This window comes from Mus musculus, chromosome 15 (assembly GCF_000001635.26).
Source record: "Mus musculus strain C57BL/6J chromosome 15, GRCm38.p6 C57BL/6J".
Lineage (NCBI taxonomy): Eukaryota > Metazoa > Chordata > Mammalia > Rodentia > Muridae > Mus > Mus musculus.
The window spans coordinates 89,355,700-89,383,302 of NC_000081.6; the positions used below are offsets into that span (position 1 = coordinate 89,355,700).

The 27,603-nt window shown below is 50.4% G+C and overlaps 4 protein-coding genes across 12 annotated transcripts; 1 reads left to right on the top strand and 3 right to left on the bottom strand.

Annotated features, from left to right (window-relative positions):
* The first annotated feature begins 19 nt into the window (after positions 1-19).
* Ncaph2 (non-SMC condensin II complex, subunit H2) lies at positions 20-17,151 on the top strand. Of its 8 annotated transcripts, none has more exons than NR_073376.1 (20): positions 20-227; positions 4,657-4,758; positions 7,732-7,787; positions 7,906-7,990; positions 8,067-8,135; positions 8,223-8,302; positions 8,389-8,543; positions 8,914-8,997; positions 9,535-9,632; positions 13,685-13,756; positions 13,917-13,983; positions 14,109-14,216; positions 14,326-14,379; positions 14,539-14,609; positions 14,696-14,789; positions 14,905-14,976; positions 15,054-15,109; positions 15,193-15,294; positions 15,395-15,544; positions 15,612-17,151. NR_073376.1 is itself a non-coding variant. In NM_001271601.1 (20 exons), exons 1-20 carry the CDS (start codon positions 137-139, stop codon positions 15,750-15,752), a joined length of 1,827 nt encoding a protein of 608 aa, NP_001258530.1. In that variant the 5' UTR covers positions 20-136; the 3' UTR covers positions 15,753-17,151. The 8 variants fall into 8 exon arrangements, 5 of the variants coding, with proteins under 5 accessions (NP_001258530.1, NP_001108604.1, NP_001258529.1 ...); NM_001271601.1 differs by having other exon boundaries at positions 20-244; positions 14,902-14,976; NM_001115132.2 differs by having other exon boundaries at positions 20-244.
* On the bottom strand, positions 15,931-18,192 carry Sco2 (SCO2 cytochrome c oxidase assembly protein). The gene is made up of 3 exons (NM_001111288.2): positions 17,984-18,192; positions 17,724-17,903; positions 15,931-16,766 (listed from the first exon to the last, which is right to left on the bottom strand). Exon 3 carries the CDS (start codon positions 16,748-16,750, stop codon positions 15,983-15,985), a length of 768 nt encoding a protein of 255 aa, NP_001104758.1. The 5' UTR covers positions 16,751-16,766; positions 17,724-17,903; positions 17,984-18,192; the 3' UTR covers positions 15,931-15,982.
* Positions 15,932-21,337, bottom strand: Tymp (thymidine phosphorylase). The gene is made up of 11 exons (NM_138302.2): positions 21,286-21,337; positions 20,878-21,058; positions 20,540-20,742; positions 19,803-19,901; positions 19,297-19,426; positions 19,058-19,176; positions 18,552-18,714; positions 18,233-18,463; positions 17,984-18,124; positions 17,724-17,903; positions 15,932-16,766 (listed from the first exon to the last, which is right to left on the bottom strand). The coding sequence occupies exons 2-10, from the start codon at positions 21,047-21,049 to the stop codon at positions 17,746-17,748; spliced, it is 1,416 nt and encodes a 471-aa protein (NP_612175.1). The 5' UTR covers positions 21,050-21,058; positions 21,286-21,337; the 3' UTR covers positions 15,932-16,766; positions 17,724-17,745.
* Positions 21,338-21,747: 410 nt separating this feature from the next.
* On the bottom strand, positions 21,748-23,555 carry Odf3b (outer dense fiber of sperm tails 3B). Of its 2 annotated transcripts, XM_030248762.1 has the most exons (6): positions 23,371-23,498; positions 22,947-23,150; positions 22,636-22,740; positions 22,401-22,522; positions 22,033-22,173; positions 21,748-21,890 (listed from the first exon to the last, which is right to left on the bottom strand). In XM_030248762.1, exons 1-6 carry the CDS (start codon positions 23,477-23,479, stop codon positions 21,807-21,809), a joined length of 765 nt encoding a protein of 254 aa, XP_030104622.1. In that variant the 5' UTR covers positions 23,480-23,498; the 3' UTR covers positions 21,748-21,806. The 2 variants fall into 2 exon arrangements, with proteins under 2 accessions (XP_030104622.1, NP_001013040.1); NM_001013022.1 differs by having other exon boundaries at positions 21,750-22,173; positions 23,371-23,555.
* Between the last annotated feature and the right edge of the window lie 4,048 nt (positions 23,556-27,603).

The window sequence follows — 27,603 nt, forward strand, 5'->3', positions numbered from 1 at the left end:
GAAACTGGGCCCGCCTGACGTCATACGTGTGCGCGCAGTGCCCTGGCTACGTACTTCCGGGGCGGGAGCACCAAAATGGCGCCAGAACCAGTAGCGGGTTGAGCCATGGTTCCGGGCTTCTAGTCCCGTTCTAGACATGGAGGATGTGGAGGTGCGCTTTGCTCACCTCTTGCAGCCCATCCGGGATCTCACTAAGAACTGGGAGGTGGACGTGGCGGCACAGCTGGGCGAGTATCTGGAGGAGGTGAGGGCGGCGGGGGAATGGCATCGGCCTGGGCGCTCAGGCTGCATTGCCACCCCCCGCCTCCGGGTCTGTAGCCGTCTGGTGTGTCATCCGCAGTCTTGTTTCTTTCCTCACCCCCCTTCAAAATCCAGCCTGCCTCTCGAAACTTTCAGCTAGATTCTCCCGGAGCTGTCCTTTTCAGGCCTCTGTCGGTTAGCGAGCTGTGAAGTCGATTTGGTTGGATGATAATCATTTTTCTCCAACAAGTACATTATTTCCGTTTTCTTTGGGGGAATACAATACATTAAGAAGCAAACTTTTTGTTTTCCCCTTTTGGGGGCGGATTTAACCTGGGGCTTTGGACAGGTTTGGCAGGCACTCTACCACCGAGCTTTTTTTTGGAACCTGTTTTTCTTCTTGAGCCAGGCGCCAAGGCAGGTCTTAAACCCGAAGTCTTCTGTCCCAGTCTCCCGATTATTTGCAACTACCAATCAACCCTACCATACCAGGACTCTTACAGTAATGGAGAGAGATCTGGTTCCCGAAGGAAAAGGGATTTTGTATCTTAGACCTCAAGCCCCGCCCACACGATCTTCCCGCAGTGCGACGCACCCATACCCCAGGCTCTTAATTTGAACCAGTTTTGTCCAGAAGGATCCGCCCCCTCCCCCATCCTGTTGGTGGCCCAGCCCCTCGCCGTAATCTAGCCTATCAGCATTCCATTCCTCCGTTTTGTTTTTTTTTAAGTTCAGGTCTATTCAGTCACTGTCTGCTCCGTTTCTGCACGTTCACACTTTGGCTCAACACAATCGGATCCCACTACTGAATAGTTACAGGTCTCAACTCGAACTGTAGTGGTCTTCGTATTTAAAAATAAAAGAGACGCTCGAAGTGCCCTGTTGGGGAGATTTCTCGGTCTGACAGCTTCCTTTTTGAAACAGTGCTCTTAGGATTTCTATTTGACTGCTTCTGTTTTCTTTCTTAAGTGTCGAGCTTCTTGGGGTGGAGTCTTCTTTCCCTTAAAAATAGAAAATCTTACTTGTGTGATTTTTTTTTTTTTTAAATACAAGTTTTCAACTCCATGTGGTGGGATACACCCATACCGATCTTCCTTGTGAGCTGTCCCAGATTTGTTTGTTCTAGCCACTCCCTTGGCATGTGCTGGGATGTTACTCGAGCTCTTGGATGTTATTTAAAGTGGAGCTTTTGGGTTGTGGTTCAAATTCTAGTCCTCTATTTTGGTAGTGTTTCACTGTTTAACTAAAGGTGAAAATTAAGAGATGTGATAAGGCCTCATGTCTCACACCAAGTTTACCAATGAATTGTGTCAGTTATATTGCAAGAATATACTTCCTTCCCCACTATATCTGGTCTAGGTGTATTAAACCTAGATATTTAAAACCTTCTCATCCAGGCTCTTAGATTGGACACCATCCAGTCTGAAGAATTAAAACTGGAGACAGGGATGGGGGCGCAGGGACCTGGAAAGCTGCCTCATCAATTCAGAGCACTGACTATTCTTTCAGAGGACCCAGGTTCAGTTCTAAGCACCCACAGGACAGATCGCAGCTGTCTGTAATCCCAGTTCCTGGGGATCCAGTGCCTTCATCAGGCCTCCACTGGCACCAAACATACAGGTGGTACACAGATATGGATACAGGCAAAACACCTACATCATTTTTTGTTTTTAGAAAATTTAAATCAGGGCTAGAGAGATGACTGGATAAGAGCACTTGCTGCTCTCGTAGAGGACCTGGGTTCAGTTCTCAGAACCAAAAAAAAAAAAAAAAAAAAAAGTAGCTCACAATGGCCTGTAACTCTACTTCCAGAGGTCCCAGGGCCATTTTTGGATCCATGAACCCCTGCAAGCACATGGTGCACACACATTAGTGCAAGCACACACACATCTTAGGAAAAAAAAAGTTATAACCAGGCCTCAACATTGCATAGTTGTTTGCTTGCTGGTTTGTGGTCTGTCTTTACCCTACAGTATAAATTCTAGAAGGGTAGAGATTCGTATATGCTTTCTTATTCTTTGTAGAATGTCTGACACAGTAGGTGCAGGATAAATGCTTATTAAATGAACATGTATTTTTTTTTAAAAGACTTATTTATTTATTATATCTAAGTACACTGTCGCTGTCTTCAGACACCCCAGAAGAGGGCGTCAGATCCCATGATGGATGGTTGTGAGCCACCTTGTGGTTGCTGGGATTTGAACTCAGGACCTCTGGAAGAGCAGTCAGCGCTCTTACCCGCTGAGCCGTCTCTCTGGCCCTTGATGATCAACCTGCACTGCACAGTTGGCTGAGAAGCGCCAAGAACAGTATTAAGAGGTCATATTGTGGAATCAGGTTTTCTTAAAAGGATCTGTGGGCACACTGTTAAATTTGTTTCCTGGCTTGGTCAGCTCTTCTGCTTCAGATAAGGCTCCTTTCCTGCCCCCGGGTCTGTTCCCATGATGTCTTTAATCTCAGCACTTGGTAGGTGGAGGGAGGAGGATCAGTTCAAGATCATTCTTGGCTCCAGAATCCATGTGAAGCCTGAGCTATAGGAGGCCCTGTTTCAATTATCAAATAACAAGAAGACTATGCCACATCGCCTAACGCTTTGCTGTCCTGGCACTGATGCTGTATATGTTCTTCTTGTTTTCCATCTAGTTACCAGTGTTCTAACATGCCTTATGGTGTTACTTTCTTTTATTTGTTCATTGTTATTAAGTATTATATGCCAAGAATCAACTTAAAATTAAAAGAAAAAAGAAAACAGATGTCAAGCAAAGCAAAGAGTAATTCATGCTTTGATAAAATGTCTGCTCTCCAGGGAGGATGGATATCAGGGTGGGAACCACGTCATTATTGCTTCCTACCTAGACGTGTCTATTTGGCCTAAGCACTATCTCTTTATGTTTCATATAAATCAATGTAGCCTTTACAACAAAGTCTGAAATGGTCACTAGTGAGATGAAATGATGTGCTGATAGTAGACAAAGCTTCTCTGTTCCCCACCGTCTGTATTGTGTGTTATCACAAGTGCATGATAAACTGTATTGTGTGAGTGTGATAAACTGTATTGTGTGAGTGTGATAAACTGTATTGTGAGTTATCACAAGTGCATGATAAACTGGAGAGAAAAGGCTAGGAAGTCATGAAGACTGAGACTGAGGGACCTGGTTGTGTTTGAGGTAAAAGGAGTTGCCATGTCTGGTAAGCCGAAAATTTCTATGTAGTGGGGACATGGGGCTTGCCTCTGGAAGGCATGAAAGTCAGTTCACAGGCAAAGGCTGGTAGCTGGAAGAGACTACGAGTTTACATAACTCCCTTGGGGGATTTTACAATTTCAGGTTTTCCCTCTGAGTGGCAGAAAGCCTGTAACGAACTTGCAGGAGAGGTTAGGCTGGGCCAGGTCAGCTGTCATTAGAGAGGAACTTGAGGTAGTAGGGGACTGATCCAGATTGAACTGCCAGGTGAATAAGAGGAGCTGAGAGCCTTCATTTTGGGGGGATGAGTGTGGATGCTCAGAAGCTAGCATGGACTTGCTCACTGGACTCTTATTTATAAAAATCTGGGTAGTTGAATAGGACAGTTGGACATAGGGGTTTGGGCAGTAGTAAGAGTGTTTGCAAGACTTTAAGTTCAATCCCTATTACCTTGAAGAACAATTCTGGGCTGTGTCTTTATTTATTTGTTTATTTATTATTTATAGATCTTCAGTAGGTATCTGTAAATGGAACCCCAGAGCCTCAGGGAGAAAGCTGCTTTGTGGATGGGTTTGGCACTTGTTGACTTGTGTGGTTGGTAGTTTGTCCAGGGGTGGCTAGATGCACATGGCAGAAGGGAGAAGTGGGAAAAACCCAAACACTGGCTTAGAGCCAGGGCTGCCAGACGCCATGGAGGGCTGTAGAGGGGAACTACTTATGTCACCTGGTTCCTGAGTTTTCCAATTAAAGGATAGGGTGTACTGCATTTGTTTCTGTCATTTCCCTTCTCAGAGGAAAGGGTCTTTTTGTTGTAGTTTGTCCCAGTTGGCTTTTGACCTGGGTGGGTACAATTTGGAGTGCTGATGAGAGCTGGTATGTAGCTTTGGCCATCATGGTCAATATCCTTTGGGGACTTCCCTCTTCCAAAGCCCTTGGTCTCACAGGACCCAGGAACTGGGGGGAGTCACAAAGATCTAGCTTTCCTCCAGAACACCCAGAGGCAACTGCAAATTCAAGAGTAGACTTGGAGCTATCTCCGTTTGTGGGTGGTTGGTTGAGCTACCCCTGAAGGAAGTGAGTATAGGCTCCTGCCGAACTGGCATCTGACTTTCTTTGAGACTGTCTCACTATGTAGCCTAGGCACACCTTGAGTCCTGCCTCAGTCTCCCAACTGCTGGGGGCACAGGCATGCCCTCGCTTACCGAGCCCAGCTTACTAATGTTCTTTCTTGCAGCTGGACCAGATCTGCATTTCTTTTGATGAAGGCAAAACCACAATGAACTTCATTGAGGCAGCACTGTTGATCCAGGGCTCAGCCTGTGTCTACAGTAAGAAGGTGGGTTCCACAGACCGCCGACAGTTGTGCTTAGTGTTGAGCTCCTGGTGCCGCAGCAACGTCCACTTCTCTGTAACCTGCCTACCCTTGGTCACAGCTATCAGTGCCAAAGGAAATCTGGAGTTTACTGACGGCTTTTATCTTGAGACACATCCCATGCATCCCAGGCTGATCTCAAACACTGCATATATCCCAGGAAGATGACCTCGAGTTTCTGATCCCTGTGCCTCTGTCTTCTGGAATGCTAGTGTGACAGGTGTAAACCACCGTGTCCAGTGTTCGCAGTCCTGGGGGCAGGGTCAAAGCTAGGGCTTCATGCATGCTAGGTATGTGCTTCACCAATTGAGCTATATAGCCCCATCCTATTGGGTTTTTTTGTTTGTTTGTTTGTTTGTTTGGTTGGTTTAGTTTTTTGAGACAGGGTTTCTCTGTGTAGCCCTGGCTGTCCTGGAACTTAGTCTGTAGTCCAGGCTGGCCTTGAACTCAGAAATCCACCTGCCTCTGCCTCCCAAGTGCTGGGATTAAAAGCATGCACCACCACTGCCCAGCCACCCTATTGGTTTTTTGAAGCAGATTTTATTAGCTCAGACTGGCCTTGAGCTTGCTCTGTAGCTGAGGCTTGCCTTGAATTCCTGATAACTCTTACCTTTGCATCTCAAGTGTTTGGATAACAGGCGTGTTCTACAATACCCAGGTAAACTTGAGTTAAAAATGGCATGAGCAGTAGATGGTTCCGTTGGTGGAAGTCTGCTGTGTAAGCCTGAGGACCCGGAGCCTCACCATCCAGATAAGGAGTCAGGTGTGATAGCATGCATCTGTAACTCTAGCACAGCAGGGCGGAGACATGTGAGACCCTGAGCTCACTGCTCAGCCAGCCTAGCTGATGAGCACTCTCCTCAGGTTCAGCCGGGAAAACAAGGTAGAGCGTAGTTAAGGAGGACACCGAGGTTAGCCTGTAGCTTCCATAAACATCTGTACAATGTACGTGCACATCTGCACGTTTGCACACGTACAAACAAATACAACACGTACTTAGAAAATGGTATGGCCAAGCTAGAGGTATAGTTCAGGTGTATAGCACTTCTCTAGCCTACATAAGGCCCTGATTGTGATTCCCTAACACCACAATCAGTAAGTAAAGTGGCCAGGAGGAGATAGAGGGTGAGGTGTTCTGTGAGCTCTGTCGCACCTCATGTACGTGGTTATCGGGTATAGAGTGGATGTTCTACCTTTTTACCTTCCATGTGCACTTTGCAGTTGTGCTACATCGTCCCTTAGAAATCTCACCCTCTGTGGGACCCCTGGTTCTGTGGAGGACACAATAAGCAAATGAAAAGCTGGGTGGCGATGGTACATATTTTTTATCCTAGCTCTTGAGAGGCAGAGGCAGGTGAATCTAGGACAGCCAGGGCTACACAGAGAAACCCTCTCTCAAAAACAAAAAAAAAAAATGAAAGGTCTCCCAGGTTGGCCCATCATGGATTCTGTGGTAACAGGGCCATCATTAGAGACTCACGGCACCCTCCTGTGAATGGGGTAGTGTAACTAGGAGGAGAAGCTGCAGCTGGCCTAGGGGCACTGGGCAAAAATACCAGTGGGTACCATGTGTGAGGGTTCAGGCCTGCCGGGCATGTGCTGCCTGAAACATTGGGCACCCATTGTGACATGGCCATGAACCTGTGTCAAGGAGGCCGTGCTGCTTGTGACTGTGGAATGTGGGACAGGCTGTCCGGGTCATTCTGATGGGGCTGCTGTGATTTGAGATGATTGTTTTGTTTTGTTTTGTTTTTTGTTTTTTTTTTTTTTTTGAGACAGGGTTTCTCTGTGTAGCCCTGGCTGTCCTGGAACTCACTTTGTAGACCAGGCTGGCCTCGACCTCAGAAATCCACCTGCCTCTGCCTTCTGAGTGCTGCGCCACCACCACCCGGCTGAGATTATCATTGTTACTGTTGTTGTATGTGTGTGCTCTGTGCATGTGTGTGTACATGATGTGGAATCCCAAGGTGGTGTCTTGTATCTTTATCTGCACTTTTATCTTTTGGGACAGGGTCTGTCCTTTAACCTAAAGTTCACTGGTCCCTTTGGCTGGCAGTGAACTTGAGAGTCCCTCCTACCCCCACTTCCCCAGCCTTCTCCAAGACTGGGCTTACAAGTGTACACTGCCATGTTTGGCTTTTTAGCATGGAATCTGAGGATCCAAACTCAGATCCTCATTTTTTGCATTTCAGGTGCTTAGGGGTGTGTGTGTGTGTGTGTGTGTGTGTGTGTGTGTGTGTGTGTCCACATGAGTTCAGGTACTCTCTGAAGCCTGAGGCATCTGATTCCTCTGGAACTAGAGTAATAAGTGGTTATGAGTAGCTGGTGTGGGTGCTGGAGCCAAACTCAGGTCCTCTGAAAGAACAGCAGTGCTTTAACTGCTGAGACATTTCTCCAGCCCCAGAGAGTTACTTTTATGTTTATATTTCAATGCTTTTGTTTGTGTATGCCTGTGCTTTGTTTTAGGACAATAGCTTGCATGTAGCCTGGGCTGGCTGTGAATCTAGGATTCTCTTGCCTCTGTCTTTGAGAGCTGGAGTGGCTTGTAAAGGTTTTGTTGTTGTTGACTTTAGTTTTGGTTTTGTTTTTTTTCTTTTTTGAGACATGTCCCACTCTAATCCAGAACTTACTTCAAACTCATACGTCTCCTGTTTCAGCCTTGCCTGTGTTAAAGTTCCAGGCACATGCCGCCACGCTGAGAATTACTTAACACTTACAGGCACTTAACACTTACAGGCACATGCCGCCACGTTGGGAGTGAGAATTACGTAACACTTGGAAAACTGGCTTGGCTTGTATGGAGATTTGGAGATGACAGCCAGATTTAGTGTGTACCAGTGTCTAATAAGAAAGGTCCCCTGCCCTGGGGTATCCCCAAGCAGCATTTCCCATAGGTCCCTCCTTTCCACATCCTTACTGTGTGTTTCTGGTTGCCAGGTGGAGTACCTCTACTCGCTGGTCTACCAGGCTCTCGATTTTATTTCTGGCAAGAGGTGAGTATTAGAAGTGAGCCAGAAGGAAGAGGCGTTTGTTGTCTTAGCTGTGCCCTGCTTGCAGCTTGGGGTCTCTTGAAGCCTCTCAGGATGCTCTTGGTATGTTTTTCTCTCTCAGGCGGGCCAAACAGCTCTCCTTAGTTCAGGAAGATGGGAGCAAGAAGACTGTCAACTCAGAGACTCCCTGTGAAACAGAGAATGAGGTTAGTTGGGGCATGTGAACTCTGCCCTGGGTGCTCGCCTGGCCCTGCTCTCATGAGTACTTGTTGTCTCCTGCAGTTCCTGTCACTGGACGACTTCCCTGACTCCCGGGCTAATGTGGATCTGAAAAATGATCAGGCATCCAGTGTGAGTGTTCTGGCCCTTGTCCGGTGGGGAGAGTAGTCTTAGTGCTGTTCCGTGTAGAATTCAGAGCTCTCCCCTCCCTACCCACAGGAGCTGCTTATCATACCCCTACTGCCCATGGCCCTGGTGGCCCCTGATGAAGTGGAAAAGAACAGCAGCCCCTTGTATAGGTACAACACTGAGCTAGCATGGGGGAGAAGGGGAGGACACCTGCCTGGGAAGGGCGTGCGTAGCAAGTCTGCTTTTGCCAACACAGCTGTCAGGGTGACATCTTGGCCAGCCGGAAGGATTTCAGGATGAACACGTGTATGCCTAACCCCAGAGGCTGCTTTATGTTAGATCCAGTGGGAATGTGTCCTGTGGAGCCTGTGGTGCCCGTGGAGCCATACCCCATGTCAAGGAGCCAGAAAGGTAAGGGTTTGGATGTGGGAGCTTAGTGGGAAGGAAGTAGTATCAGTCTCTCTTTTGGGAGACAGCTGTTAGGTACCTTATGCCTGCCATCTCTAGTCTTAGAGAACGTCGTGCCACGTTCCTTTTCCACGCTGAATAGGTTAGACAGAGCTTCTCTCCCTCATCTTTCTTTGTACTTTGATTGTCAGCCAACAAGCCATAAGGTGATAGTTCAGCTCAATATTGGGATCTGGAACCTGGTGTCCTCCTTAGTCCCAAGTTAAGGCCTGCTGGAGACTGTTTTCGGCTGACAATCTAGGGAGGCTCACTGGGTACCAGTGGAACCCTTGTAGGGGCGGAGCTGACTCTGTCTAGTGTCTGTCTCTCCTAGATCCTGAGGACGCTGAGGAGCAGCCCATGGAAGTGTCTAGGAACGGGAGTCCTGTTCCTGTACCCGACATCTCCCAAGAGCCAGGTGAGAAGAGAGTACCAGGGAGACTGAGCTGGGTGGACTCCGACCCTGGATGCTCTCGGTTTCCCTAGCCTACTGCCTGGTCATTGGCTTTTGGGGAACAGGCCTAATGGTAGCAGATACTGTCAGTGCTGGGGCTCAGTCAGTGAGACTTTTCTTCTTGGGTCTTTTCTGGGTAAATGTAAATGGCAGTAAGCAATATCTGGGCTGGAACTGTTGCTTGGTTGGAGCACTTGCATGACCATAAACAAAGCCAGGGTTCAGGTCTCAGTATAAGTGAGTGAGTAAATAAGCAAATATACAAATATTTGCCAAGAAGTAAGGTAAACCAACCAAAGCATGCCAGTGTGAGGAAGAGAGTATAAAGCTTAGTTCAGTTTTCCCAATGCTACAGTGTAACGGGGAGGAGAGAGAATGAATGGCCTGTCCAGCTCCTCTGAGTTGGCCATGAGCCTCCTACATGGGAGCTCCATCTGCTGCCTGGCCTCCAGCCTCTTTGGGCTAACTGGTTTCTTGGTTCCTGCACCAACATTTTTCTAGATGGTCCAGCGCTCAGCGGTGGAGAGGAGGATGCAGAGGATGGAGCAGAGCCCCTGGAGGTTGCTCTAGAGCCTGCAGAGCCAAGGACCTCACAGCAGGTGGGACACCAATGAGGCTGCAGAGCCCAAGCTGTCAACAGAGTAAGCCCTGTCCTGTCCTGGGCAGAGTAACATTACACCGGGCAACAATGCAGTGCCCTTGGCTCCTGTCTACCACCTTGGTGTTGTCCTCTCAGAGGAGGTGCCTGCCCAGGAGCCTGGCCATCCTCCAGGATGACGATTTAATGGTAGCTCCCATATCCCTTCCCTCTGTAAGTGGAACGGCAGTTGCTCCCTGAGGAGGGACTGGCTGGCTTTCAAGGCTCTGATTCTGGTGACCTTCGATGTCAGCTGAACCCCAAGTGCCACTGCTATTCAGGCTGGCAGCAGAAAATGGGTCTGGAGGATTTTGCCTCCAGGTACAACCTATCCAGAAATAATTAGGAAGTCTTTATTGAGCACAAACAACAAAGAAAAACAAACAAATCCTGCGAGGTGAGGTGAGATGAGACTGGGGCTATAGTTGAGGGGTGGAATTCTTGACTGGCCCATGGAAGCCCTGAATTCCTAGATCTTCTGTAATATGAATACATTAAAAACTAGCGTGCTATAGGGATGGCTCAGCAGTTAAGACTGTTAATGTTTCTGCAGAAGATCAAGTACCATTCCCAGCATCTACATCAGAGCTGGTACCATCAGTCACTCGAGCTCCAATGGGGACTTAGTGCTGCCTTCACGGGTCGTGCAGTCATGGGCATAGACTGTCCCCCCAACCCCCACCCCAGCCAGGCAGGGTTACTAAAGCTTACAATCCCCATACCCTGGAGGCTGAGGTAGGATTGTGAAGTTTTAGGCCAGCTTGGTCTATATACTGAGAGCCTGTCTTGAAAACAAAACGATTCTACTGGTGAGTTGGAAAGACTGCTCAGTGGTTAAAGTAAGAATGAGGACCAGAGTTTAGATCACCGGCAGCCACATAAATGTTGGGTGGAGTGTTGTGTAGCCTGGGATTCCTGGAGGCTATAGAGACAGGCTACCCAGAGCAAGCTGGCTAGCAAGACTAAACATGGGGGTGAGCTTTGGGTTTGATTGAGAAACTACCTCAGTGAATGTGGGGAAGACACCTGGGATGTTTCCTAACATTCACTTCAGCTTCTACAGGCACCCACACACGTGTACACCCACATGCACTCACACATGTACACCCACATTCAAGCAAAAAAAAGTAATGCACATTATACACAAAAAAGAGGAAATTATTTCTTCTAAAACTGATCTGATGTATTTAGGAGGAAATAGTAACATTAATTGTGGATGGATATTACAGTCTATTATTCATTTAGTTTGGTTTGGTTACTTTGTAGCCAGGCTAATCTTAAACTTGTGTGATCCTTCTGCCTCAGCTTCCCAAGTGTTGGGACAGGTATGAGCCACCATGCCAGGCTATTATGTTTTTCCTTATTTGTTTTTATGGTGCTGGGTATTGTACATGCTGGGTGAGCATCCTCCTATGGAGTTGCATCCCCAGCAATACTGTGTTTTGTTTTGTTTTGTTTTTTTCAAAGATTTATTTACTTTATGTGAGTACACTGTAGCTGTAGCTGTCTTCAGGCACACCAGAAGACGGCATCTGATCCCATTCCAGATGGTTGTGAGCCACCATGTGGTTGCTAAGAACTGAACTCAGGACCTTCGGAAGAGCAGTCAGTGCTCTTAACTGCTGAGCCATCTCTCCAGCCCAATAGTGTGTTTTTAAAGGAAAAGTTTTCCTGACGAGTAGTTCTCCTTAAGATTCTGTTGGTGTGCATATGTATGTGTGTGACTAAACATACATGCATGCATGCATTCATATCTGTTGGATCCCTTAGAACAGGAACACATCCCACCATGGGACTCAACAGAGCCTCTAAATCCTCGTACACATTGCGAGGCCACTGTTGAATCAGTCTTTAAAAACTTCCCTGTGAACATAGTTCTATGTGGCCTGGGGTTCAAACAGCTGCTTTTAGTCCCAGTCCCTTAGTAGGTCTTACCCTTCTACTGTCTTCCATTCCCAGACATTGATGTGGATCTCAGACGGGGGTAACCAAGTTCTTAATGGTGATTTCCTCCATGTCTTGGGTTATGCAGCCTTTGACTCATTTTCTGCCTCCATGGCAGTCAGACCAACCCACGCCCAACAGACTCACACACAGCCAGGCTGTGATGGACCGGTTTATTTATTTATTTATGTATGTATTTATTGTAAGTACACTGTAGCTTCAGGCACACCAGAAGAGGGCGTCAGATGCCATTATGGATGGTTGTGAGCCACCATGTGGTTGCTGGGAATTGAACTCAGGATCTTCAGAAGAGCAGTTAGTGCTCTTAACTGCTGAGCCATTTCTCCAGCCCCTGTGATGGACTCTTTGATTGCTTCTTTAAGCGACTTCCCCACTTGTTCGAGTGCTGGTGACCATAGTGTCTTGTACTAGGCCACTGTTGATTCCATCTCAGGCTAGATGACAGATTCTCTCTTTCTCTTTTACTACAGGTCAGACCCGCGCAAGGGGTCTCTTCTCTCACCTTCTGTCATGTTCTTTTCCTCACTCCTGTCCCGTGGGTTCCAGGTTCTTAGCTCTCAGCAAGGGCTCTTGAACATGAATCTGATTTGTACTTATTTTCCTTTCAGCCTACAGGCTCTAAGCAGTGGCAAGTCAGTGCCTCTGTCGGTCCTTTCGCTTATCTAACCTGCTTGCCAGATCAGAGGCAGTGCTGCCATTTCTCCTTACACAAACAAGTTCTTGCTTGGCTGCCTTCTCAGCCTCGGGTGCGTTTCTTACCTCCCACAGCAGTGGCCAGGCAGCCTTCTCTGCTGCTGCTTGCTATTAATCTCACCGTGGTGAGCTGCAGACTGCAACATTTTCTCAGACCTTTTTAGCTATTTTCAGGGCCTTCATATTCATGTGATGGACTCTGCTCATCAAGCAGGCATCTCCCCCATGCCATACATGATGAGTGTCGTCTTGACATGCCCTTCACCAGTACTCTAAAGTCTAATGAGTCAGCCCAAGATGCAGTCTCACCACCCACAGCAAGCACCGTGCAGTTGCTGCCATAGCAAGAAGACACTGTCACAGCACATGGGAAGGGACAGCTGTATTGGAATTGTACCTCAGGTGCTTTACCTTGGGCTCCTCTGCTTCAGCTACACGACTCGCTGCCCTGTCTGTCCAGGACCACGCGCTTCTCTCCATGTTCATCCTTTGTTCTGCTGCGTCCCCGTTCAGGCGTCTCTTATGTTGTGTGGCATTCTTTCTGTGGAGATGTGAACAGTCTACTCATCCTGTCTAGGGAACTAAAAGCTGGGAGCCTAGAGCCACTGAGCAGCCTGCAGGATGCTCAGCAGGTTGGAGAGTGTCGTTTTCTGTGGTTCTGTTGGTCTCAGCCTCCTGCAGGCAGTGCAGCTTGTCTCTGCTTCTAAGCCTTCTAAGTGCTTGGGCTGTTGGAGAACCTTCTCTCCGCAGTCTTCACTGTCATATCCTCTTGGGGAGGTGGGGCTCGTGAATCTGCTCAGGGTTAGAAACTGAAGCTCTTCAGGGTTTTTCCTGAGTGTAAGGAGCTTCCTTGCACAATGGAGTATTTCACCTCCCTGTAGAACAGCAATTCTCAACCTGTGGGTTACAGCCCCTTTTAGGGGTCACATATCAGGTATTTAGAGTCCATAATGGCAAAATTATAGCTATGAAGTAGCAATAAAAATAATGTTATGGTTGGGGGCCACCACACCATTAGGGAGGTTGAGAGCCGCTGCCTTAACGCCATCATATTTCGTTTCCCCCTTCACATGCTGTGTCTTAGCTTGACTCTGGGAGGGGCTGAGTAGCACAAGTGAGCATCACCAGAGCGTGACTGAGTGCGAGATAGCGAGCTCAGGCCCCAGGCCTGCAGGGCAAGCACTTGGTCAACGTTTCCCAGCCCCCCTCAAGGTTTTACTTCTTAGTCTTCGAGTTAGGCACTAAGAGGGCCCTTGAACCAGGTATTTGATGTGAACTTAAGCAGAACTTCTGGGGTCTTGAGAGCCTGGGTGGACAGGGGTTGGAAGAGGAGAACCTGTGGGTTGTTTCTTGCAGAGTGCCATCTTGCCAAGGAGATACATGCTGCGGGAACGACAAGGGGCACCGGAGCCTGCCTCCCGGCTACAGGTGAGAAATGTGAGGTCCCTAGACCCTTCAGACCCTTGGCACGTCTTCCAGAAACTGAAGTCCTCCCTGTGTCGCTCTGGACTGTCCCCACTTGTGTCAGCTCTGGTAGGGAGACCTAATGCTTTCCCCTTCTCAGCTTCTACTTGTGTTTCCTGCTCAGGAGACCCCAGACCCCTGGCAGAGCCTGGACCCTTTTGACTCCTTGGAATCTAAGGTCTTCCAGAAAGGTAAATAGGATTGGTGACACCTTGCTCGAGTTGCCTTGCCCAGGGCTCCTGAGGTAATGGACTGGAGGTGGGTTCTGGATCGCTTTCCCTTGGCTACTCTTGAGGCAGTCCCTCTCTGCCTCCAGGGAAACCCTATTCTGTGCCACCCGGTGTGGAGGAGGCTCCAGGACAGAAGCGCAAGAGGAAGGGTGCCACCAAGTTGCAGGACTTCCACAAGTGGTACCTGGATGCCTGTGAGTGAGTATATGGGCTGAGGTGACACACCCGTTTTCCTGGGTGTTGGGAGCAGAGCCATCGGGCACTGGGGTTTCGGCCTGGCGCTTGCTAACTACTTTCTCCCAGATGCTGAACACCCTGACGGCAGGAGGGCTCGGCGGAAGGGCCCAACCTTTGCAGGTGAGGCTAGGGTCCTATGTCCATGCTCAGACAACAGTCTTTCTCTTCCTTCCCCAGCTCCACCCCTATCCTCCCTACTGGGGTCTCTTGAAGGTCTGTGTGGACTAGTGTGAGCTTGGGCCGGATGGGGAAATCCCCTTATAAGGTCTTTGTTTGCAGACATGGAAGTCCTGTACTGGAAACATGTGAAAGAACAGCTCGAGACCCTTCAGAAGCTGCGGAGACGTAAGGCAAGTACCCACAGGACCAAGGTCTGCAACCCCACAGGTCTGAGGCATGGGATATATGAGTTTCCTTACAGATGTTCTCTGGGCAGATCAACGAGAGATGGCTACCTGGGGCCAAGCAGGATCTGTGGCCTACAGAGGAGGATCGCTTGGAAGAGTCCCTCGAGGACCTCGGGGTAGCAGGTGGGTGCCTTTAGATGGAATGTGCGTGTGTTGTGTGGTCAGAGTCGTGCTAGTACTCGCAGCGAGTACTGCTGGCTGAGCAGCAGCCTTGCTCTCTTCTCCCATGTCTCAGCAGATGACTTTCTAGAGCCCGAGGAGTACGTGGAGGAGCCTGCGGGGGTGATGCCCGAGGAAGCTGCTGACCTCGGTAGGTCTGGATGGGGAGCGGCAGGAGGGGAGAATGTAGCCCCAGAGCTCTAGCAGCTCATGGTTGGACCTTTTTAGATGCAGAGGCCATGCCAGAGTCCCTGAGATACGAGGAGCTGGTCCGGAGAAATGTGGTAGGCCTGGGTCACCAAGGTGGGAGCAGTGGGGACATCCTGGGCCCATGTGTGCAAGGGAGAACCCACTGGTCCTTCTGTAGGAACTCTTCATTGCCACCTCCCAGAAGTTTATCCAGGAGACAGAGCTGAGCCAACGCATCAGGGACTGGGAAGATACCATCCAGCCCCTGCTCCAGGAGCAGGTGAGGCGTGCTATTGGGGACTAGAGCCTCCTCCCACCAGCCCGGGGTTTGCCCAGACCTGTCTCTCCACTTGAAGCTAACATGTCCTTTCCCTCTGCAGGAGCAGCATGTGCCCTTTGATATCCATATCTACGGGGACCAGTTGGCTTCACGGTTCCCCCAGCTCAATGAATGGTGTCCCTTTTCAGAGCTTGTAGCAGGGCAGCCTGCTTTTGAGGTGTGCCGCTCCATGCTGGCCTCCTTGCAACTGGTAAGTGGCCTGGGACACAAGGGATGGGGCAGCGGCCCTGGACTCTACTGACACCTTGTTTCCACAGGCTAATGACTACACAGTGGAGATCACTCAGCAGCCAGGACTGGAGGCAGCTGTGGACACAATGTCTCTGAGACTGCTCACACACCAGCGAGCCCACACCCGCTTCCAGACCTATGCTGCACCATCCATGGCCCAGCCTTGAGTGGACAGCACTGAGGCAGGGGTGGAAAGTAGTATATACCTGGAGGTCTTTGCCCCTAATGTGCTATGGGGCCATTCACTCCAGTGCTGCCTCCTGGCTGGCCTAGCCTAATAAAGTGTTGCTACCCCACCTGTTCACCGGACAGACTATTTAAATGAGCTGCTGGTACAGAGCACATGCACAGATTAAGTACATCCATTTAATGACAGGGCCTAGGCAATAGGTATAGTTCAGGGCAAGACACTGTGGAAGGCAGCTATGTGCCGACGTATACTCTCTACGATCTGCTCTGCTGACCTGCTGCGACCATAGTAATCGGTGAAAAGACCATCAGGGTTGAGCAGATAGATGGCAATGGAGTGGTCCACAATGTAGTCCTGGTCCTCATCCTTAGGCCCAGCGCTGTAGTATACGCGGTAGTTGCGACTAGCATGGGCCACCTGTTCTGTAGAACCGGTCAGACCTAACAGTCTTGGGTGGAATTCTTGCACATAGCGGGCCATGGCTGCCACGTCATCTCGTTCTGGGTCCACAGTGATGAAGACAGGCTGCACCAGGGGCAGGTCAGGCTCCGCCTCTAGCTTCCGCACCACCTGCACTAGCTTTTCCAGCTCATCGGGGCAAATATCAGGGCAGTGAGTAAAACCGAAGTACATCAGCACCCACTGGCCTCGGAAGTCGGCTTTGCATCGAGGCTGGCCTTTGTGGTCTAGTAGGCTGAAGTCACCCTGGCCCACAGCAGCCTGGCGCAGGGCCTCTGTACGCTGCTGTTGGCGCCACTGTTCCTTCTCAGCCCTCGCGGCCAGCCAGGCCCAGCCTAGCCCAGCCCCAAACAGGGCTGTGATCAGCAGTCTAGTTCTTAGCCCAGGGCCTTGGCGCTGGCCCTGCCCTGCCCAGTGTCGGGAATTTCTATGCAGAGTTTCACCTCCTGAGATCCTGAGGAGGGGTTTGAACTGAGAGAGCTTGGGCCAAGCTTTGGGCCCTAGAGCCAGTAGCATCGTGGACCTGAAGCTCCTGGAAAAGAACAAAGGTGGCAAAAGTCAGAAAAGAATGGACAAGATGTCTAGGCCTCCGCTGCTGGACAAGCATCTGCCCCACATTCAAGCAGGTTATCTAGCTGCCTGCACCGGCTCGTCTCAACTCAGAACTGCTCTGCCGTAAGCTGCATGCAGTCCAGGCAACACCAAAAGTCCATAGCTGGTTTGCTCTAACCTACGTCTTTAACCAGGGAGTCTCAGCCTCATGACCCCAACCTCTGGAGAACCCACGCCACAACTGCCAAGCCTCCCTGTGGATTCTTGGAAGCACCGCGAATATGCTTTGCCTGGGCACTGGGATGCATGTGTCTATTTACAATAAATTGTTCTTTATAGGGAGGCTGTTGATCCTCTGGCTGACCACCTTTAAGAGGTGATCCTTTCTAGCTTTAGGGTCACTTCAGGGTAATCTGGGGCTCAGCAGAAAACAAGTGCCTCCAGCTTGTTTTCTGTAATGTAACACAGCTCAGCCCACTGTGCCTTGAACTGTCTGACCTTCACCTTCCTGGGCAGGCAGACTCCTCTGCACTTAACTGGATGCCGTACCCTGCCCCTCTGCAGTCCCTCAGCCCTGCCATCTCCCTTCATCCTCCCCCCCCCCCCTCTCCCCAGGGAAGGTTGTTACAACTAGCATTTAGAGCCACTGGCATCCAGCCTACTGGGCTCCCCCAGTATGTTGCCCCCGTGTGGCTACAACCTGGATCTCTTATGAGATGGAGGATACGTCCAGGGCACCATCAGCCCTGAGCTAGGACCAGTCCGAGAAGATGGGACTGGCAAATATTCCCAATATGTCCATTTTCTGGGCCTCAGAAGGTCTCTAGCTCATGTGATAAGCTAGATGAAGCAGTAGCAGCAGAGTATGAGGCCACATGTTAACAGCGTCCTCACCCAGTCCCACCCCTTGGGGGAGGACTTGCCCAACTGAACTCACCTGGCTGAGCTGGGTTCGAGACTTAGGGCTGTGCGATGGTCGGTGGGAGGACAAGTTCAGCGAAGGGTGAAGGGACCTTGAAGGGTGCTCGATCTGATAGCACGAGCGCCCCCTGGAGAGTGCGTCGCTGCTGACTGCTGAGCGCAGGGCCGTCTAGGTGCACGCGGAGCCAGGGTGTCCCTGCGCGAGCGACAGAGGCGGTTACCTAGGTCACAGCGGGCGACCGGAAGGGTTGTTTATGGATTCCAGACAGCGCTTACCTCGGGACAAACACTGGCCCACGTCGACCAGTACCTCGGCACCCACTCCCGGTCTGATCGGCTGCCCCGCTCGGCTGCGTCCGGCTCCGAGGTCGTGCAGCACACGGGCCAGCGGCAGCGCTCGGACGCACTCAACAATGCCTAAGGGAGAGGGTGGACACTGAGAACCTACTGGAGGCACGTGCCAGGACCAGGAAAGATCGGGAGAGGAAGTGGGTGGGATCTGGTGCCGTTGATATCCGGTCTCACCGTCTGCCGGTGCGAGCAGCTCCTCTTGCTCTCGGGCGTGAGGCAGCAGCTGCCGGCGTTGCGTGGGGCTCCCGGAGCACAATGCTTTAGCTAGGCCGGGGTCCACGCCCTGCGCCGAAAGCATCAGCTGGAAGCGGCGCCGCGCGGAGCCGTCATCCAACGCCGCGGCCACTCGGGCGGCGCCTTGGTCTTGTGTTTCCGCCTGTCCGCTAATCCAAAGAATGGCGCCTCCTGCTGGCGGGCGGGGTGGAGCTCAGAAGCTGCAGGGATTGAGAGCTCCTGGCATACAAACTGGTGGTCTTAACTCCAGCCCTCTCACCTAGCCTAATGACCAGGTCCCGCAGATCCGGCGGCCCCGCACCATCCAGGCAAAGCAACGCTTCTTCCACCTCCAGGGTATGGCCCACGCTGCGGCCCAGAGGGTTATCCATGGCGGTCAGGGCTGCGGCGACCTTCAGCCCCAGGCTCACTCCCACTCTAACCTGGGGAGGCATTATTCAGTATCCGGCATTATCAAATCCCATACCTGCTGTCCCTGGGTTAAGGTGTCAGTAAAGGCTTAGGTTAGAGATCAGAAACCAACACTGCCAGGCCTCAGAGGGGATGGGGGTGTTCTGGTTGGTTGCCCTAAGTGGCGGGGGTTCTGTGGAGGATTTCCCCAGGTCCGCAGTCAGGACAGCTTTGATTGGATAGGGTAGGAGGGCTGGAAAGAGGAATTGCCGTTTTATTCTTCCAGGACTGTTGAGTGGGCAGAGGCAGGGATAGGACGGAATGTGAGGCTCATGTCCCTTCATAGAAAGGGCACTGTGGCCTAGCACGGCTCACCAACATCTTTGCCAGTTCTCGGGCCTTCTCCTGGTCTGGGAAGACTGCAGCTCCCCCAAACTTAACATCTACCACCAGAGTGGACAGTCCCTCCACGGCCTTCTTACTGAGGATTGAAGCTGCGAAGACCAGAAACATCATCCCAGGGTATACTTGGGCACAGGAAGAGTTGCCTCTCTGAGAAAAGCGGCAGTGCCTAGCGGACTGTCTGTCAGTCAGGGTACCCCGTTTCAGGTCACCTGTAATGAGTGGGACACTGTCCACAGTGGCTGTCACATCTCGTGCAGCATACAGGATCCCATCAGCAGGAACCAGCTTTGCACTCTGGCCGACAATGCAGCAGCCGACTTCCTCAAGGATGTGCAGCATCTGCTCAGACACCTTCATTAACTTCTAGGGACGGACCCACCCACTGGCCCTGACCACTGACCCAACAGAAGTTCAAAACATGGCCAGCGAGAGTCAGTATGGTTCTGATGGCTAACCTACCAAGGATCCCGATTAGTTATGACAGACACATTAATGCGTACCAGCTAATCAGTGGCTTCTCCCTGTTCCCAAGTAACGATCCCGATCAAAGTTCTCTCGATGACTCCAGGCCTATTTACAACCAATGACCTTTTGAATAGTCAATGTTCTCTCTCATTAGTGACCCAGATAAATAACCTGTCCATTGATCATCCTGTGATTCGGGCCAGTGACTCCCTCAACCCAGATCATTGATCAGTTAGTGGCCCACCTGTACCTGCTCTGGGCTCTGGGTGACACCGAACCCAGGAATCGATTCCAGCTTATCCAGTGTGCCCCCTGTGTGTCCCAGACTGCGGCCGCTGATCATTGGCACCTGGTGGAGAGGGATGCTGACTGCCCCCACGCAGGCCCTTAACCTCATTTTACCTATCCTCTACTAAGAACCTATCCTATCCTCATATGAAATTACTTTTAAAAAAGCAGTTATATTTTAGAGTCTTTTTTTTTTTTTTTTTTTTTTTTTTTGGTTTTTCGAGACAGGGTTTCTCTGTGTAGGTCTGGCTGTCCTGGAACTCACTTTGTAGACCAGGCTGGCCTAGAACTCAGAAATCCGCCTGCCTCTGCCTCCCAAGTGCTAGGATTAAAGGCGTGCGCCACCACGCCCGGCTATTTTAGAGTCTTTTAAACAGTTAATGAGGGTGCCCAATTGGTGGAAAGGAAGATAAACTGTACTTGGTGGGAGCAGTTTGTCAGTAGGTCAGGAGTTGGCACACACTCATCTGGGGCCCAAGTCTGAAGGACAGGAAGAGGAAGGCCCCGCTCTTTCTTTGTGGGGCCTGCTAGCTCTTAAAGGGTCCTCTTGGGTACAGAGGCAACTCTACTCCATGGTGGAATTTGTGTATTGAGCGATGGGACTGCCCTGGATTTTGTCTTTGAGAGCTTTGAGCCAGGCTGGAGGGTTGGAGGTTCCTGTGAGCGGGTCAGAGGTCTGTAGAGGACGTGGTCACTAACCTTACAGCCGCATGCAGCCAGGGCAGGTGCCAGAACCAGGCTAACCTTGTCACCCACACCTCCTGTGGAGTGTTTGTCAACAAGCTGCTGGTGCCAGGCTTTGGGCCACTCCAGTTGCTGCCCAGACTCTGCAAGGGCCCGAGTCAGCACAGATGTCTCTTCTAGGTTCATTCCCTGCAGCCGAATGGCCATTAGCATGGCCCCTAAGTATGGATACAATGAGCGAGGTGTTCACGCAGTCTGAGTTTTCTGGGGCCGTGATGGTGGTGGGGTACTGTGGATCCCTGAGGTGCGTATGGGGCAGCTGGAAGGGGTGTTGGGGTCTAGTTACCACACACCAATTTGTGTGTCCTGTGCTCTTCCATCTATCACCGCGTGCACGAAGTTTCTGATATCTGCTTCTCTCAGATGCCCTCCATCTCGCTTCAGGCGGATCAGCTCAGGCAGCTGCCTGGGCTCCCCACCTCCTCCCCCTGAGGCCGAGGGAGGTGGTGTCCCTGGAGCTGCCATTGCTCCAGTCTGTAAGGGATATTGAGACACCACTGGAACTCCCCACCTCCACCCCATCCAGGTCTTTGAATCCATGGTCACTTGTCCAAACCTTGCTCTTACAGGGTCTCTGGCACTCACCAGTCTCATGTTTTTCTCTATCCAGCACTGTCCCATTCCCAACCCCATCTGGCTTCCATTTCTCGACCTCACAAATCACTCCCCCCACCCCGCACTCCCCCGCCCACGTCTAGTACCTATTCAATTCAGGGGCCTTTACCAGTTTTCTGGATCTGGCTCGGTTCCAGCCTGTTATCCCTCAGTCCTGCGTGGACTTAGGTACAGAGGAGACAGTTCACCGTCCAGGATTACGGTTAGGAATAGTGGAAAAATAGGGCTGTCCCAGTAGGCGGCACTTGTCAAGGTAAGGCCAATCACCACTTAAGCTCTTCCCCACCTGCTATCTGGCTAATTGGCATTGCCAGGACCTTTAAGGGTCGGGTTACAGCGCTCCGGACCGGAGTTCGCTCTGCCCAGTTCCCTGGGGTCTTGGTATCTATGGGTCCCGAGCACTGCTTGTCCTGTGCGACAGATCTCTAGGCAAGCGACAGATCTCTAGGTTCAGATACCACTGAGACAATCAATGCTCGAACTCACCTCGTCCTCTCCTCCCCCACCCCTCCTTGCCCGCTTCGGAGAAAGAAAGAGAGACACACAGCACTGACTTAGAAAGCTTTAAGTAAACAACCCAGAGCCTGTGCGCGCGTGCTTGCAGGCATCAGTCGTCCACGTGGTACTGTATCATGGGGGCTAGGTAGTCTGAGTGTCTGATCCCGAAGCTCCAGCCACAAGGCTTCCGGTGCTGCGGGTCGGGGAGACGAGGCTGACCTTACCGAGCCAGCTGTTCGGCTTCATACAGGGATGCCATTTCCCTGGGGACTTTGACCCATGCCTTAGACCTCAGTCCCTCATCCCCTGCCCCTTGACCCTCGACTCCAGACCACCTTGTCCACGCTGTAGGATGCAGGTCCTGGCTTCTTGGTGTTCTCTCGGGGTGGCAGAGTCCTCCCCAGCATCGTGAACTGCGGGGCTCGAGTCTTGTAGATCATAGGATTCACTACGTGGTAGGCACAAGGGCCTGGGGTCTAAGGAGGACAGGATGGGTGCTGGGTACAGCCTCTGTTCCTTGTGATCAGCTGATTTTTTTTTTTTTTTCCTCAAGCTAAAATCTCACTATGTACCCCAGGCCGGCTTTGAACTCCTGCCTCAGTTTCCTGAGTGGTGAGGTGCCTGGAGTTCTGCACCACCCCCAACGTCACAGACTCTCTTGACTACTAGGGACTGCATATGCAGCGGGCAGACCCTTCCCCACCTTGCTGAGGTCCTCGAAGCAGCTGCCCACAGGGCTGCGGCTGTAGATGGAGTAAGTTGGGGCTGAGACTTTGCTTATGACTCGTGAGCCCAAGAGCGAAGGCACGGTGTAGGACCCAGGGCCTAAGGAGGAGTCAGCAAGAGGTCCAATGGTCCAATCTCCTTGCCTTTACGGCAGACTGCGGGTTGGGGTATAGGAAGGTCCCTAGTGCTGGATCCAGCCCTTGAGGCCTCACCTGGGGTTTCTTGCTTTGCGAGGATGCCCCAGTTTCGGGGAGCGATGGTATGCCGAGGAGCGCTGGGGTACGTCACATTTCTCGCGCGTTCTGGGTAGTACCTGCCTATGGGATGGACCAAGAGTGTGGGCCAGAACTGGGGTGGGGTAAGTTACGGGAAGCCTAGCCTGGGGTCTTGGCACTAGGGAGAAATGGGAGCCACAGTGAGGATCGGGTTTTTGGGTATGGGTAGGAGGTTCCCGGGGAATTTCCTGGTGGGCGTTCTTGGAGGCAGTTCCACGTTGGGGAGACCCGGGCCCCAGGGTGCTGACCCGGTCCCGGAGTGAGGACAGGCGCCGTGTGGCTTAGGCGACCGTAGATGGAGAAGGCCGGGGAGCCAACTGTGCCGCGCACAGTCATGCGAGCAGGCACCAGGTAACTCGGCCCGGGTCCGCAGGTTGCATGCCGCAAGGGTGGACGCGAGCCGAAGGAGAAGGCGGGGGCTCGCGGCCGAGACGGGTCGTGCAGTTTGTAACCTGGGGGCGCATTCCCGCGTCACCTCCCGCAAGACCCAGAGGCTGCCAGCTCTGTTCCCTCTCCCATTTCACCAACGCAGCTCCCGCACAGAACCTCTAATCTTCTGCCCTCCCTTTTTGCTTCGGGCACAGTTCTCCAGTTCCTTGGCCTCCTGGCACCAGTGTAGACCGCCCACAGTCCCACCTTCCCAGTTTCCTCCCCTGCATCCGCCCTTGCTACCGGTGTTCGTTGGCAGCTTGTATTTTGGCCCCGGGCCTCTGTAGAGCGCCGCGATGGGGCCGCGGGGCCGATGTGGCCGCCAAGTGCCGACCCAGACTTCTGAGCCCATAGCGCTGGTGGGGGCGCTTATGGCTTGCAGCACCTGTGGAAGGAATTCCTAGGAGACACACTTCCCCAGCTCCACTGTGGACCAGCAGGACCGAGGACAAAGCTAACGCGTATCCCAGGGCACCGGAAAACAAACAATAGTTTCCCAGGATGGGAGGCGGGTGCGCTAGGGCAGGAGCGAGCTTCAAAGCCATCCATGGCCGCCTATCCCAGGCGCTTCGGTACCAGTGTTTAAATACAGGCCAAGTTTGAACCCAGACCGTGGAAAGGGAACGTGGAAGGGGAGTTTTGGGGTGCTAGAGGGGTTTTAGAGGTGTTGGGAAAAGAGGCCCTGGGGAGGGCCCTTTTAGGGGCACAGGGTGCTCCGAGGGAAGGCCTGGAGAGGTACTGACCTGCGGTGGTGGTTACCCTCTTGGGGAAGCAAAGCTGGGGAGTTTGATAACCCTCTTGTCAAACTCTCATACCCCATTATGTCCCAGCCGGCTTCCTGGCAACCAGCCCAAGGGCTTGGCCCCACCCTCCGGGGCCTTCAGTACTATCTCCTGCTACTGTGGTCTGCGGAGGAGCTCTGGGGTACATCTCCCGTTACTGCGGGTGCTGGTTGGCCATTAGGCTGGGCCATAAATCTGCAGACAAAGACGCTTTAAGAATAAAGGAATCATACAGAAAGCACTAATTATGTATCCACGTAAGCCCATGTAACATTTGCAAAACTAATGTTTTGGGCCAGAAAAAGAATGCAAATTGATTAGAGAGACTACAGTGCAAGACTTGACCGCATTCCAAAACATTCTCAATTGAACAAATTTTTTTTAAAAGTAAATTAAAAAAACCTTTGGGATCAAAACTCAAACCTTGAGTCGTGAATGATACAAAATACTTCAGAGGAAAACGGAATAGGATGCATCTGAAGTAGAGAAAAATTTATAGCCCTAAGATAACAGTGTCAATGAACATTTTAATGATGTTTAGAATTCATTTTGCAAGCTGAGGGGAAAAAACAGAAAGAAAAAAAAAAAGGAAGAAAATAGAAAGAAAAAAAGAAAGCAGAGTAAACAGGTAGTTCCAGTATTCAGAGCTAGGGCTGGAGGGTCTCAAGTTCAGGACCAGTCTGAAATACACACGGTGATCCTGACTCAACCAAAGCAAAAGAAACGGCAACAAAAGGATAAAAAATAGCAGAAATGATAAGTATCTATTTGCAAAAGCAGGGTCTTTCAGTGGGCTTGATCAAGGTGAAAGTAATAGTCAACAAAAGATCAGATACCAAGCCAGTGTGGTGATGCACAGCTGGTATCTCTCCCTGTTCTCAGGACACAGAGGCAGGTTGGCTGTGAATTCAAGAGCAGGCAAGTCTACATAATGAGTCTTCAGGGTCTCTTATGTATAGAGTCTGCAAACAAGGGTACTTTGCTTTCTATTCCTAAGTGGGCCCGTTTTTTATTTTCTTTTATTGCTATAGCTAAGACTTCAGGAAATATGCTGAGTAAAAATGGAGAAACTAATTATTCTGCCTTGTTCCTGGTTTTCATGAAAATGCTTTTACGTGTTTTTCTCTTTAGTATAATGTTGGCTGTAGGTTTGGCATACTTAGTGTTTATTGTATTAAGATATGTTCCTTCTGTCCCTTTTTCTTCGGGGATTTGATCATAATTAGATTTTGTTGAAGCCTTTTTGGGATCTGTGGAGACAGCCATGTGATTTCTGTCTTTAAGGCCATTTATGCTACATTAATTTACATATGTTGAACCATCTTAGGATCTCTGGAAGGAACTAAAGTCTATTTTTGTTTTGTTTTTCTGAGATAGTTTCTCAGTGTAGCCCTGGCTGTCCTGGAACTTGCTCTGTAGACCAGGCTAGCCTCAAACTCAGAGATTCGCCTTCTGCCCCCAAGTACTGGTATTAAATTGGCCTATCTTTTCTCTCTTTTAGTTTACTAGTGGCTTGTTGATATCGTTTTTTATATTGATACTGTATTTGATATTGATATTGCTGGCTGTTTTGTTGATTCTTTGTGTTGTTCTTAACTTTCTTTTTAAAAAGATATTATTTGCATGAGTGTTTTGCCCGAGTATATGTCTGGGCATCATCTGCATGCAGCCTCTGAGGAGGCCAGGAGAGAGTGAGGGGTCCTCTGGGACTTGAGTTAACAGATGGTTGTGAGCCACTATGTGGTTGCTGGGAATTGAACCCTGGTCTTCTGCAAGTCCGTGCTCCTAAATGCTGAGCCATCTCTCCAACTTCTCTTTAAAATGTCTATTTCATTAACTTTTGTTGTGACAGATCTTATTTCTTCCTATTTTCTTTTTCTTCTCTCTTTCTTTCTCTCTCTCTCTCTCTCTCTCTCTCTCTCTTTCTTTCTTTCTCTCTCTCTCTCTCTCTCTTTCTTTCTTTCTTAAAAGATTTATTTATTATTATATCTAAGTACACTGAATCTGTCTTCAGATGCACCAGAAGAGGGCGTCAGATCTCATTACAAATGGTTGTGAGCCACCATGTGATTACTGGGATTTGAACTCGGGACCTTTGGAAGAGCAGTTGGTGCTCTTAACCACTGAGCCATCTCTCCAGCCCCCCCCCCTTTTTTCCTTTCTTGAGACAGGGTCCTACTATATATCCCTTGCTGTCCTGGAGCTCACTATGTAGACCAGGCTAGCCAAAAACTCACATAGATTCCCTCTGCCTCCGCCTCCTGAGTGCTGGGATTAAAGGCATGTGCACCACACTTGGCAGAGGTTAACATTTTCTAAGCCTTAAAAGTAGTGTAGAGATGGGATTATAAATGTCGCAACAAGATGTTTCAATTATAGATAATTTTATGTAAGAAGTTTCAATAACGGAGACAATCTGTACATGATGGACTTTGATAGCCTGCAGAGTTTATGTGTCTTGGAGGTTCTTCTGTATTTAGCTCTGCATCTGACATTATGCATGGGCTGTGCCGTGCCATCTCTGCAGAAACCTTAACACTGCAAACAGATGTCCCTCATTCCTCTCATGGAGAGGGGCCATCTTTAGTGAACCCTGAAAGAGAGGACTCCTGGGGAGGGGTTGCTAATGTTAATCAGATCTTCCTGGGGCCCCCCTTTCCCAATTTTTGTTGTTTTCTTTGTGCTGCCTATGCCATTAAAGCCAACACAGACCAGTTGTGTGACTACACAATTTGTGTAACCTATCTAGTGTGCTACTTTTTAAAATTTCGTCTTAAGTGGTGAGCGCCAATGGCTGCCCTTTTGTGGGGGCTGGCGGCACGTCCTTAGCCAGTTTCTTCACAGAATCTCCCTAGATCAGTGGGTCGTGACCCCTTGGAAGGGGATGTACCATATCAGATATCCTGAATATCAGATATTTACCTTATGATTTATAACAGTAGCAAAACTACAGTTATGAAGTAGCAATGAAAATAATTTTATGGTTGGGGGTTACCATGACATGAAGAACTGTATTAAAGGGTTGCAGCATTAGGAAAGCTGAGGACCACTGCTCTAGACACAATGAAGTTTTGCCCTCTGTCTGACTCTGGCAAAGGCAGGTGCATCCTTTTTGACAATACTAAGCATGCCCAGCTCATCTCCTGAGCCCCTGTCCCCGACGTGATGTCCCCCAATGTTCTCATTCCTTGTGGGTTTGTGTTGATCCCCCCTCCCTCTGAGGGTCCCCTATGACCCTCCTCACTCTAACTGCCCTGGATCTTCAGAAGCTAACAAAGCACCCACCAGTCCATAAAGAGCTACAGGGGAAGGAGCCACTATATGTATTGCTGGTCCTGCATCTCCAAACTTAACTACAAAAGCAGACAGAGCCTGAGACTGGGACAGAGAATAAAGACAAGGAAGTCCTGTGCCGTCAAAGTCCACCTTAAGATGTGGGGCTCACCCCATCCTCTTACTGTCACTTAATAGTTCTGTGGGAAGCCGGGATGGGACCAGGCCAGATGAGATACTTGAGGCTCAGTAGAGCCCAGGCGATGTGCCAGGGACACTCTTGGCACCCCCTTGATGCCTGAGTCAAAGGAGTCCTTGGGTCCATTGTTTCAGAGGAAGAGAAGGTCTACTTCTCATTGGGAGAGCAACCTTTATTCTGTGGGACCCCAGTCTCTTTTATGCGTCTGGGTCCTACCCGGTA